Source organism: Pelmatolapia mariae, linkage group LG22 (assembly GCF_036321145.2).
Source record: "Pelmatolapia mariae isolate MD_Pm_ZW linkage group LG22, Pm_UMD_F_2, whole genome shotgun sequence".
NCBI classification, from domain to species: Eukaryota; Metazoa; Chordata; class Actinopteri; order Cichliformes; family Cichlidae; genus Pelmatolapia; species Pelmatolapia mariae.
In genome coordinates, this window is record NC_086245.2 from 19,170,628 (window position 1) to 19,183,663 (window position 13,036).

Consider the following 13,036-nt stretch of genomic DNA (forward strand, 5'->3'; position numbering starts at 1 on the left):
ATCGATGTTTCCAAGATCTCTAAGGGCCATGTAGAGTTTTGACATAACATGTCGTTGTGGTGCAGCTTGATATCCAAGCCAGCCCGGGGGAAAAGAGGAAGAGATGCTTTCTACCTTCCTTTTCCCATGTTTGTCCTCAGCTCCGTGATTACAGCTGCTACTCAGGCTAGCCAATCTCATGGTTTTCATATTCTTTTCCAGGATTACTCTCAGCTCCTTCCTTGGCTCTTTTTCCTTTTGTCTCTTCCTCCCTTGTCTGTTATTTCTGACTTGTCCCTGCCTCCCCAATGTAGGAGTTATAGGAGGTGTGGTCCACAGCCCCGAGAGAGATATGATTTACATTCCCATTACTGCCAGGAAGTCCATTAGAAACAGAGTCTGCTCACAGTGGTGTGTGTGTGTGTGTATAATTGTAAGGGTAGCTGTTTGTTTTTTTTGTTTTTTAGTTTAAGCAGAATCACAAAACCTGCCAGTCCAGAACCCTTTGAATCCTCCCACTAATCATCAATCCATTAGTTGTATCAGTGTCTACTAACTGTGGGTGTTTTTAAAGAAAAAAGACCTAGTGACTAGGCGTGGGCGTTTCTAGTATTTCTTCTGCGTGTCCCTCCATCCATTATTTCCAAGGTGTTTTTGGCCTTAGGGTTGTGGACTCATGGATGATTAAATTTGGATGTATTATAATTTAAATGAACACACACTTGCATTTTAATCAGCTCTGTTCTGATTTTCTTTTTTTCTCAGTGTCCAAGGAAAGTGCCGGGGCAGTTGATGAAGAGGATTTTATTAAAGCCTTTACAGATGTCCCTACTGTCCAGGTACAAACTCACACAAATTATAATAAAACACATCCACCCATTCATTTCATCATTTACTAATACAGGCATTTAAAAAAACAGATTGTCATTGTGTCATTGTGTTGCAGATCTACTCAACAAGAGATCTTGATGACAACCTGAATAAGATCCGCGAGATTTGCTCTGATGACAAACACGACTGGGACCAGAGAGCCAACGCTGTCAGTAAATCCAGTACCGAGTTTCAGAAAATAATTTTGAAGTTGGGTCAATAAGATTTAATGAATAATATATGTTATTGTTTGTTTTCCCTCTTTCTTTCTTTTTTTTTTAACCTTTTTAACAGCTTAAGAAAATCCGCTCCCTGCTGGTGGCAGGCGCGGCCAGCTACGACTGCTTCTACCAGCACCTACGGCTACTAGATGGAGCTTTCAAACTGTCCGCTAAAGACCTGCGCTCACAAGTGGTCCGAGAGGCCTGTATCACTGTGGCGTGAGTGTTGAGAAATTTACCCAAATATATATACAGCAAACACAATCACACTGCAGCACGAGTTTGAAGACTCGTGTTTGGTTTCATCATCTGAGCGTTCTCCGGTGTCTCCTTACAGCCACCTCTCATCAGTGCTGGGGAATAAATTTGACCACGGAGCGGAAGCCATCGTTCCCGTCCTGTTTAACCTCATTCCCAACTGTGCCAAAGTCATGGCCACCTCTGGTGTCTCTGCTATCCGAATCATCATACGGGTGAGTTTTATAAACACGTAATTAAATCAGTGCTTTTGGGCTTTTGCGGTGTACTTTTGCTCAGTGCTGCCTGTCCTCTCTGCAGCACACCCACGTTCCTAGACTCATCCCCCTGATAACCAGTAACTGCACATCCAAGTCTGTAGCAGTGAGAAGGTGAGATTAGCAAAGCCACTCGTGTCAACACCACAATAAGAAGCTTAGCATCAGCTGAACATAAAATACATTCGGAGATGTTGTTATGTGACATTGTTTTTTGTGTATTTTCTTTAGGCGCTGTTATGATTTCTTGGACCTTCTGCTACAGGAATGGCAGACCCACTCTCTAGAACGGTGAGCGCTCATCAGTTTTTCAGAGGACAGCTGTGATGTTCATACTGACTTCATAAATGCAAAAGCATCACAGTGTCAGATTCCCATTGATGTGTTTTCCAGATGTGTTTCAGACTGACTGGTTCACTCTTTGTGCGTCCGTTTGTGTTATTGTTTCAGACACACTGCAGTCCTGGTTGAGAGCATCAAAAAAGGAATTCGAGATGCCGACTCAGAGGCCAGAGTGGAGGCTCGCAAGTAAGACAGACATACCGAAAAACACATTATGTGGGGAAAGAAATGGTGGTAAATTCCTCACCACCCTCTTTTTCCTTTATGAATCCCCCAGATTCTTCACTTTTGCTCCATCCACCCCCCTTCATAACCCAACTTTTATCCTCCCTCGTACATTTCTCTTCCTTCTCACCTCTGCTCTTTTTGTCTTCATCTCTGCCTCTGTTTTCTTCTGCTCTTCTGTCTCTTTCAGGGCCTACTGGGGTCTGAGGAACCATTTTCCAGCAGAAGCTGAAGCTCTTTACAACTCCTTAGAGCCTTCATACCAAAGGACCCTCCAGTCCTGCCTGAAGAGCTCTGGCAGCGTGGCCTCACTTCCCCAGAGTGACCGCTCCTCATCTTCATCTCAAGAGAGCCTCAAGTAATGAACGCACTACACCGTCCCTCCATAGATAACTTCAGTTCTGCATGTTTACTTTAAGTCTTCTTTTAATGATGACACTGATTATAGAAGTGATTTTGACTGTTTTTTTATTCATTTCCTATCTTACACATCTTTGTCAGATACATAGATGACATCTTTCTGACATCTGTCACACATACGCTTATTTTTCCTCTACTTATCTTTATCTTATCTATCTTTAATCCTGAATTAAAGCAGAGTGCCCATTCATATAAACAATGAAACACAAGGTCACTGTTGTTCATGGAGATGTGTAGCGAATGAGTTCAGTAGCCTCAAAGCCTGAGGAAAAAAACTGCTTCCAAGTCTGGTGAAACAGTGGCTCCTTCTGTGATGCATCACTGTTGGCAGGAGGGTGATTCGGTCGCGGCAGGGGTCGAATGTGTGTTTTAGGATCCTGTTGGCTTTGCTCAAAGGCGGCTTGAAGTGAGAGAAGCTACAACACCTTCTTTCATGCAGTGGATGAATTAAGGGGCTGCACCAAAGCACAGTGTAAATTATGTTTAAATGAGCATTATTTTGAACAGTGAATCATGCAAAGCTGCTCTAGTAGTGTCTAAGAGTAAAAATATAGATGTGAAAGTTATTTTCTGCCCCCTTTAAATATACACTTGTTTGACCATGATGTGTTCTCTGCAATCCTAGGAACCTGAAACTATTTATCTACTCCACTGCATTTCACTCTTATGTTAAATTTGAGCAGTTCCTAGAAGGTTATTTCAGGTTGTTAAGCATCCTGATTCAAAGCAGTTGTTGTTTTCCTCTTTGTATTGTTTCTCGGGCAAACATGACTCCTAAGCAAGCTGATATGAGAGCATCCAGAAAGCAGAACGATGCAGTTTCCTGTTGCACTACATCTTGTTGATTGCTGTTGATATTAAATTATTATATTATTTATATTCTCAGATCTGCGATGGCACAGTGCTAACTAAAGGTCAAGGCGAACTTTTAAACTGTTATAGTAGCACTTTTCTACTCAAAATGCTTTATACAACCATGTCTTATTTCACCCTTTCGCACACACATTCACAGTCGGAGTCACTCTGAGTCACAGCTACCCCATGTATATACATGACATACACCCCTATTTCTATGTGACAAAAACATTTGATAATAAAAATAAAGAGTTATAAAAAGCTTTTATTGCAGAGGTACCCAGATCCTGTGTAATTGTTTCATGAGAAAAATGGATATTTGTCTGTTTTGAGTCCAGTGTCATTTATTCTTTAGTGTTTTGAGTGTTGGAGTTTTAACAATGCTGGAGAAAGCTGTTTTATTCAATTCCACACATCAGTGAAAATGTATATTGATCATGATTAAGACCTACTCACTGCGTTGTTGTTATATACTGACCTACTTTTCTCGCCCTTTTTTTTTTTTTTCCAGTCGGCCTCTAACTTCTAAATGGTCAGCAGCACCGGGGCGAGGTGAGTTGAGCACATGTACACAAACACACACACACACGCACAAGCCTTCTTCAACACATAATCTCCTGCTCAGACACACACACACACACACACACACACACTGAGACAAACATCAGCTCCTATAAAAACCATCTCCCTTCATTCTCATTTACATCAGCCTGTCTCCTCCCATGAGCAATCACATCCTGTTATGTTTTTATCTTACAACACACATGTGCGCGTACACATGCGTATATTTGTCTGCCCGATGTTGTTTTTTTCTGTATGGTTTCGATATTGTGTTTGTATAGTATTGTGCCTGCATGTGTTTGAGGTGTGTGTGTGTGTATATATATATATATCCCATCACCTCCCACCCTTTCTCCAACACGATCCTCCTGCTCCTCCTGTCCTGTCAGTCCCTGCGGGTTCAAAGGGTGGGGTGTCATCGACCTCCCTGCAGCGTTCCCGTAGCGACGTGGATGTTAACGCAGCAGCAGTTGCTAAATACCGGCACGTCGGGCAAACCGGGGGAGCGGGCCGTCTGCCCCCGGGGTCCTACTCCTCACTGGGTAAGGGCTCTGCCAGTCAAGTTAGATGCTTATTCAGACAGTGGAGACGTAGGTCAGCATGTGATCAGCCGGAAGTCAGACTATAAAGAGTCTCGTCAGATCAGTACAGAGGAAGTTCTTTAAAGTTTCTGACAGGCTGAAGTAAGAAGTACGTCATCTTGTATAAAAGCTTGACTCATCTGCATAGCAGAAGGATGGACGTCCAGACTCACACACTTTAGCGCTTACACTGACTCCTCTCCTCTCCTGCTGCCTGCTCATTTGCCTGTTCGTGTGCTTGTGTGTAGATATACTCTATGCATGCTCTCTATCCGGATTTTGTCCTCTGTGTCAGTTTGTCTCTATATTTTCGATGTCGATCCCTACATCTGCACGGTTCTCAGATAAACAGATGTTATGTGACTAATTCACACTGTGCTCCTTTCTTCTCCTGTTTCTCTTGTATTTCATCTTTTTCTATTTTTCTTATTTTCAACTTTCTTTTCACATTTATTATTCACATTATTCGTTTTCCTTTTTCCCATTCCTTTTCCCTTTGTATAATTTCTGTAAAATTTTTTTTTTTTTCATTTTATTTTTTGGGGTTTTTCCTGTCATTGGTCTCTTTTTTTTCCTCCCCCTCTTTCTCTTTGCTACTAAAGATGATGCCTCTGATAAAACGGATGGTAAGATCATCTCACTCCACTTCTCTGCTCTTTTCTCCTCACTCCATGCAGTCCATGTTAACTCAGTTGTGACAGTGTGTGGCCACAGCGCCCCCTGCTGTCAACTTCAAAACCTCATTTCTATGACTGCGCTCTTCACAGAAGCATAGATCAAATATTAACACATCTAAAATCATCTTCTGCTTTACTAAAGCTTAATCTTATTTTAAATATGGCAGTTGTCTAACCATCTGTACTCACATTAAACTGTATCATTCAGCTGTTGAGGTTTTATAGGATACTATAAGGATGTGCTGCTTGAATATTGCACACAGAAGGTGAATTGTGATACTTAAAACATGCTCCTTTTTTGTCTGTCTATAGGAACCAAATCAGACAATGGTAAGACTGTGGTTAGGTGGATGTTTGTGTGCATATTTGTAGGGATGTTCTAGATGGAAATTTTGATTTTAGTCTTTTTGGATCCAACAATTATGTGTTTGATCGATTTTATAATAATAATAAACAAGTGTTAAAATAGAAAAGTGACTTTGCTTAAAGGGGATCCATTATGCTCTCTGATATATTCCTGTGTTATTTATACTGCTACTATGGTAGATGCTTCTTTTAACGATGGTTTTAGTTTGAATTAGTGAGGGTCAGCATATGTGCAAGTAACCCCTGTGAGCCAGCAACTCAAGCTTCAGCATCCTGTAAATGTTCTGATTTTTTTTCCTTCTCTTGGCTCTGTATGTTATCCCAAATATGGTAACTTCAAACTTGAAAGGGGTGGAGCTAAGACAGCTTGTTTCAGAAAGAGTATAAACTGAGTATGAAATGAGATAAAAAGGGATTCTCTACTCTAGTAGAGTCTTAGAATAAGAATATCAATTTGAAAACGAGCATGATGGGTCCCCTTTAACCACTGAGTTTGGACATGTGAATGCTATTATAAAGTGGGTTCTAAAAGTAATTGGTTGGTGGGAGATTAATGGATCATTCCCTTAAATTCCCTTTTAATCATTAAATCATTTTAGTCTATAATAAAATACCTTATCAAATACTTAACTGGTTATTTTCTGGTGTTTCTTTTCTGAGACGGGTTTCTAATCCACTGAAGCATCCCTGTTGTATTCATCTGTGTTTGCACCTGGCTGAATGTGAATGTTGAGTTTAGGGTCCAGTCTTTAGCAGCTTTCAGTATTAGTGGCTTTTCATCAGCTCTAGTGCTTCTTAGTTTCTGGGCTTCATTCAGCTGCAAACTGTGTGCGACTAGTTTCATTAGTGCATAAAATGCAGGTCTGTTTTGGGGTTGTTTTTAATGGTTGTGCTTCTACTTGCATGCAGGTCGTGTGCGTACCAAGCAGCCTTTGTCTACTGCCAGCACCGTGTCGAGTCAGGTGGACTCGAGAGGACGCAGCCGCACCAAGATGGTGTCCCAGTCACAACGTACGTACCTCCTCGCATCAGCCAAAACACAGAGCATAATTTAAAGCCAGCTATGAGTGAAACAGTCTGGGTAAAACAGGAGAAATGGTGAGAGAGTGAGCTTGTAGAAGTATTTGCGGTTCCTCAACTTTTGTTTGTGGAGTTTCTTAACTTGTTGCCTCCACGGTGACGATAAGCTCCATGTGAATGTTTTTGTGCCTTCAGGTTCCGACGAATCCGATTGCACACCAGGTATTCTGTCCGTGTGTCAGAGTGTGCCTGTCTATCTGTGTATCACAGTGGGAATGGTGACCCACCCGCTCTCATTCTGATCAGGGTGTTTTGTGTAAACAGGAGAGTGTGTGCGTGTGCGTATGGGTGTGTGTGTGTGTGTGTTTCTTCTGCATGCTGTGTTTCATCACTGAGGATGGTGTGGTGAACAGTTCATTTCCGCTTCTCCAGCCTGGCTCTGGCTTTCATTCAGGTTATTAAAAATACGAGACACAAGCCTCTGGGCTATTCTTATATTGCAGCACATTAGGCAGCTGTGTGTGTGTTTTTTGCGTGTGTACCTGCTCTCCAAGACATTAACTGCTGATATGCTGCTTGGGGCCAGCTTGGAGACCAGTTTAAAATCAGACAGTGATTGGGCCACAAACCAGTGCACCAGTTAAATCTGGATATTTAGATTGAGGACCAAATCGGAGTTAAGAGGGTTGGAAAGCTTTCCGTGAGTGTGTGAGTGTGTGAGGGTATGACTCAGTATATGTACTTTAAACCATTTTTCCCTCATTGTAAACAGGTTTTGTTTTTTTTACATATGCTATGTGAGTTGTCCCAACATGCACTGCTTTCCCAAGTCTGTCATCTGCGGCTGGTTAAGTGTGTGTGTGTTTGCTTCAGCAACATTTCAGTACTTGTTTTCTCTTTAATTAATGGAATTATTTCAACATAGTGCTTCAGCTTTGCCTTCATTCTTGGTATGGAACACCAGGATCCTCTCCCTTCGTACTCTTATATTTTTTTTAAACTCCCATGACGCTTCTTTTGCGCTAACACCCATAATTCATCTGATTTAATCTGCTGTTCCTTCCCCCTCACCTCTGCTTTTCCCCCTTTCTTCCCAACCAATGGGCTTAATGGCTCAGGATCTCAGTCTGCTACCCCTGTCGGTGGTAAGATTACAACGCTACTTATTTTTACCCCGCTCTCTTTAGCTGTACTTTCTTTCCTCTGTTTCCCGAACCTCACTATCTTCACGTGCACGCAGAAAGGTCACTGAGAGTCTCACCCACACTGGCTTAGGCATGCTGGGATTTGTAGTCACAGACTTATAACATGGCTATGCTGTTACCATGCGAAATACACTGCTTTGGGAGCCTCATGTTTCTGCATTTCTATGTGTTACACAATGAAAAGTCGAAAGTCACTCTTTTTTTTTTTCTATGTAAGCACATCATTAGATTCCAAGCTACTAATTCTCACAGTTTTGTAGCTTATGTTTGGTTTCAGTAACCTTTCTTTCACCATCTTATCACTAGTTTGTTTGGGGGGATTTTTGTTTTTGTTTTGTTTTGTTTTTTTCGTTATCGGCACTTAAAAAATCCAAGCTAAGAAATTGTCAGACAGCGTGAGTTGATCACTACTTATAACATCTTTTATCAGCTGCTGGATATCAAAACTCTTTGTGCAGTAATCATATTTCCACAGAAAACAACTTAAACACAGTTTTGTCATTTAGATCCATTTTATTTAGTTCTGTGTCGCAAGGTGTTAGCACATAGTTCAGTAGGTTGTGTGTGTGTGTGTGTGTGTGTGTGTGTGTGTGTGTGTGTGTGTGTGTGTGTGTGTGTGTGTGTGTGTGTGTGTGTGTGTGTGTGTGTGTGTGTGTGTGTGAGTGTGTGCATTTAGATGAGCTTTGTCTCTCATTGAGAGAAAGAAGAGAGAATCTGGTCTGCGTGCTCATTTTTAGTCTTAAAGGGATCAATTTAAAAGGGACCTGTTATGCTTTTCCTGCTTTCTGTCATCGTCTAATCTGCTGTGATGGTGGGTGCTCACATCGAATATGGCCTAAGTTTGAAATACTGAGGTCAGCTTCTGAGTTGTTCCTGTAAGCCAAAAGCTTAGGCTTTAGGCTGCTCCAAATACTGAGCTTCAGATTTTTTTTTCCAACTCTTGGATCTCTATGACATCTAAGCTGGTGGTCAAACCTTTTGTTTGTGAGGGGCAGCCAATCAGAATAAAGTTGAAGCAAATAAAGCTGCTTGATTCCAACAGGGGATGAACTGAAGGCAACACCAAAGCCACACAATTCAGAATTAAAAAAAACAAAAAGCATTGCACAGCTGGACATGAGCATAATAGGTCCTCTTTAAGGTCGGTTTCAAGTCTTGAGCACTGGAGCTTGTTTCCCAAGCATCTGTTTTCACACTTCCAGCACTGCAGAGCTTCTTCTGCTGGACTGTTTTTTGTCTTCTAGTTTATAGCAAAATGACCCACTGTAGAAAGAAACACGCTGTGGCCTTAGCTTTGGGAGATCGGATGCCTCGGGAAGAGAAATTGAGACTGTTATTCAATTTAAATTCAATACAAATTCAAAATTACAATCCAGTAAATGACAGTTACCTATGAATTACCCTTTTTCTCAATGAATTTGAAAGAATTTGAACTCACTGTAGCTCTGCTGGCTCCAGCAATCCTTCCCTAGTGATGTGTATTTTTGATATACATAAAATGCCAACATGTGCTTGAAAAACTACCAACTACCTTTGCCAGTTGTTGGTATAAGAAACTGATCACTTCTTTTTTCTTTTCTTTTTTTGTTTTAATGAAGTTGTCACGTTATAGAGGGGTGGTGTCACTACAGCTTTTTTTGATAAATGTCCCGTGCACCACGGATAATCTATGTTTTCTGTCTCTCTGAAGCTGGTAGTCGGAGCGGCTCCCCTGGTCGCGTGCTGACAAGCACGACCCTGAGCACCATGAGCACCGGGGCTCACAGGGTGCTGGCTGGATCCACCGGGGATGGACACAGACGCAGCCGCATCCCCCGCAGCCAGGGCTGCTCCAGAGACTCATCACCCACCCGCCTGTCTGTGGGTGAGTGCATAAACGTGCTTTGAACTAATACTGTCTTTCTATAAATTAGCTGTGCCTGTTTTAGAAACTGCTCAAGTGTTGGGTGATATTTTGTGCCATCAAACTCAGATGACCAGTCTCTGTGATTCCCTGTAAACGTGGATCTAAACTTGCCTTTTTCCCTCCTGCTCCCTGTCCTCCTTTTCTTCCTCTGCTCCTCTCCTTTTTCTCTGTCCTTGTTGCTTCTGTCTCGTAGCTCCTTCTAGCATTAGTTCCATCTACAACGGAGCAAGCAGAGGAGGTAAGGCTTCGACCTCGACTGGACCCTTGTGCTGCCCATCAATCCACCTCAATGTGCCTATTCTCATCCTCACTTTAACCTCCGTCTCCTCACACCATTTCTATCCATGATTTAAAAAAAAAAATTCCTCGATCACTGCTGCCGTCGCAGTCCGTCTCTCCCATCATCAGTCGCTGCCTCAGCTTCATAGATTCCATCGTTCTAACTTGTCTGTCTTGGCTGTGTCGTTATGGTGATGGGTGCCTGTGATCAGCACATGTTCACGGATTACGAGTCATACCTTCCCCCTCTCCTTACTAACCTGTTTTAGTGGCTGGTTGAAGAAAGCTTCACACAGGATCAGCGAAGCTTCATCTCTGCTCGGTAGACCGTTGGTAGCCCGTGATTAATTCTGATTTGCTAGCTAGATGCTGAAGCTGATGAACAGAGCAATGAACAGAAATTGATTGCAGTGCTGCTGAATGAAACACAGGCCTTTCCCTCAGCCACCCGCTTGATTGCTGCATCTCTTTCTCAATCACTTTTTCTGTCCGTTTGTCTTTGTGTGTGTGAGAAAAAGAGACACATTGAGCACCTGTGTGTATCAGACAGCTCTGAAGGTGATAAAATCAGTTAATAAGAACTATTAGATGAATAGAAGAAACTAAATGTGCAGAAATTTTAATAATTTGTTTACATGTAAGTGATAAACTCTGATAGAAAACCCAAATTTGTCTTTAAAACATGAATGATTTATTAGTATCAGTGTTAAGATTTAGAGTTTTTTATTCTGTTAAAGGAAACAACTGGAAGATTTTAGACTCTTTAGGGTGTGATACCAGTAAATAATACCAGTAGATTAGCTGATAGTTTCAGCTCTAATCAGTGAAATAACAGCGCAGTCATTTTAAATAATATGCGCTCACACCTCTAAGATGGTTTTTCTTAAACATCAGAGGGGAATAAAAAACATGTGCTCACATTTTTCTTGTTTTTGTCAGTTTGTCACCTGTTCTTATTCTGTCTTATTTATGTCTTTGTCCACGTGCCTTCCTCTTTGACTTCTTTGTCACTGCTCATGTCTTTCTTTATGTGTACTTTTTCTCCCCTTTCCCTTTTTCCGTTTTCTTTTCCTGTCTGCACTCCGTGGTTGTTACCTGGGTGGCGTTAGCTCGGGGCAGTCGTATCCCGCGGCCCAGTATGAGTCAGGGCTGCAGCAGAGAGGCCAGCAGAGAGAGCAGCCGGGACACCAGCCCCGTACGCTCCTTCACACCTCTTGGTGAGTAGCAGCAGCAGACAGATACCCGAGAGGAATTAGTAGGATATCCGAGGAATAGAAGCTGACTGTATTGAAGCTTTACTCTTAGCTCTTTGATTTTTAGATTAAAATTTAATCCAGTATCTGGAAAAAAAAAAAAGGTTCATGAATCTTCATGTCTCAAATACACATGCGGCAGGAAAGTAGAGAAATAACACCTTTATGTTTTTCAGTCTTTCTTTCTATTCTCATGCGCTACTCGATAAGTGTGAGTTTGTGTGGTCTTAGTTTTCAATCCTAAACTCTGTGTGTGTTTGTATGTGTGTGTGTTTTAATCTTGGTTGCAGCAACGCGGAGCTACTCTCGCTCCACCGGAGCTCTTCACACACCTGATGCTTTTGGGGCTGCAGGTGAAGGCTGAGTACATCTTTCTCCGTCCCTCACCCACCCAACCACTTGACTTGATTTTCTCTCTGCGTTTTCTTTTTGTTCTCTTTTAGTTGCAGTTCATCATCTCCCACATTTTACCAGCCCGTTTCTTTCGTCGTCCATCAGCCTCAGTTGATTTTTGTTTTGTTTTGTTTTTTTACGTTCTGCTCCAGGGTGTCGGGCTCTCCAGTGGAATCGCATGTTTCCGCCCGTTCAGTTGCCAGTTTATAACCATTCTGCTGGTTTTATCAGTGTCTCTTTGTCTTCTTTATTTAGCTGCGTCCCTCCTCCACAGGGACGTCAACATGCTCTCCTGCGTTTTATGTCAATCATGCTTTTTTACCCCCAAGTGCCATCTGCAATGTCACCTAACGCGTCATCGCATCAACTTACAGGGTTGTCTCGTGGGAAAGTGCCGCGTGTGTGTGAGTTGTGTAAAAGTTAGCGAATGGATGATCTGGAGAATGACATCATTTTTGGACGAGTGCTGAGTGTGTGCAAACTTGTTTTAATCTGTTTTGCTAATGTATTTATTCTGCTATCTTTCTGTACATCCTTCCTCTCTCTGTCTGCAGGATCAGGTTTTGGAATCAGTCAGTCAAGCCGTCTCTCTTCTTCAGTCAGCGCTATGAGGGTCCTGAACACTGGTTCAGATGTAGAAGAGGCTCTCGCAGATGCGCTGGTATGGAAACTCAAATTCTAACACAGCATTGTGCACAACTAACTAATCATAGTTGTTGTGACTAGTCGGTACTAGACTTACTAGCCGTTTAATCTAATTGTTTGACATTTTAATTCATGCCCAGTGCCGTAAATTATTGTCCTAAATGTTATGCAGCCGTCTGCCACCAGATGGAGCATTGTTGTTGAGAAACACCATAAATCTGTTATGCTAGGCCTGATCTTTTTGTTAACACTATTTATTTACTGTTTGTTTTTCACTATCTATTTGAAGTATAACGTGCAGTGTTCTTAAAGCACGTTGAAAGGTCACACCAGGTTAAGTGACACGATCCATTATTGAAAAATGTAATTAATGGTTTTAAATGCCTTTGTTTATAGAGTTTTTTGACATTGTCCATTAAACAGTTTTCAATTTTAACGTAATATCTGAGTGTTTCTTAGTTTTAGACTCGTCGGTTACACTAGTCTAAGAAATTAGTCACCAGGAACATCCCGGCTACAAACAGTGCACGTTCCAGTAACCTGCCAATAGCTCCTACACTGTGTGTCTGTGTGTTAACTAAACCCTGATTCTACCTCTGTTTAACGCTGTCAGCTGTTGGGAGACATGAGATCCAAGGTCAGCTTCTTTTCCTACCTCTTACCTGTGTGTGGGTGTGTGTGCTTGGTTTGTGTTCTATCAAGATGTGCTAGTGCATGCTTTCT

At 41.9% G+C, this 13,036-nt stretch overlaps 1 protein-coding gene across 1 annotated transcript in view; it reads left to right on the forward strand.

Moving 5' to 3' along the window:
• The window catches only part of clasp2 (cytoplasmic linker associated protein 2), a 60,039-nt gene that overhangs the window by 34,224 nt on the left and 12,779 nt on the right, over positions 1-13,036 (forward strand). Inside the window, exons 9-28 of the mRNA XM_065470936.1 lie at positions 745-818; positions 926-1,018; positions 1,144-1,289; positions 1,408-1,543; positions 1,629-1,699; positions 1,817-1,876; positions 2,036-2,113; positions 2,343-2,510; positions 3,939-3,979; positions 4,378-4,530; positions 5,172-5,195; positions 6,522-6,623; positions 6,828-6,854; positions 7,751-7,777; positions 9,528-9,701; positions 9,937-9,981; positions 11,132-11,239; positions 11,566-11,628; positions 12,223-12,329; positions 12,927-12,950. Coding sequence (XP_065327008.1) covers positions 745-818; positions 926-1,018; positions 1,144-1,289; positions 1,408-1,543; positions 1,629-1,699; positions 1,817-1,876; positions 2,036-2,113; positions 2,343-2,510; positions 3,939-3,979; positions 4,378-4,530; positions 5,172-5,195; positions 6,522-6,623; positions 6,828-6,854; positions 7,751-7,777; positions 9,528-9,701; positions 9,937-9,981; positions 11,132-11,239; positions 11,566-11,628; positions 12,223-12,329; positions 12,927-12,950 — 1,721 coding nt within the window. The remainder of the gene's footprint in view (positions 1-744; positions 819-925; positions 1,019-1,143; positions 1,290-1,407; positions 1,544-1,628; positions 1,700-1,816; positions 1,877-2,035; positions 2,114-2,342; positions 2,511-3,938; positions 3,980-4,377; positions 4,531-5,171; positions 5,196-6,521; positions 6,624-6,827; positions 6,855-7,750; positions 7,778-9,527; positions 9,702-9,936; positions 9,982-11,131; positions 11,240-11,565; positions 11,629-12,222; positions 12,330-12,926; positions 12,951-13,036) is intronic.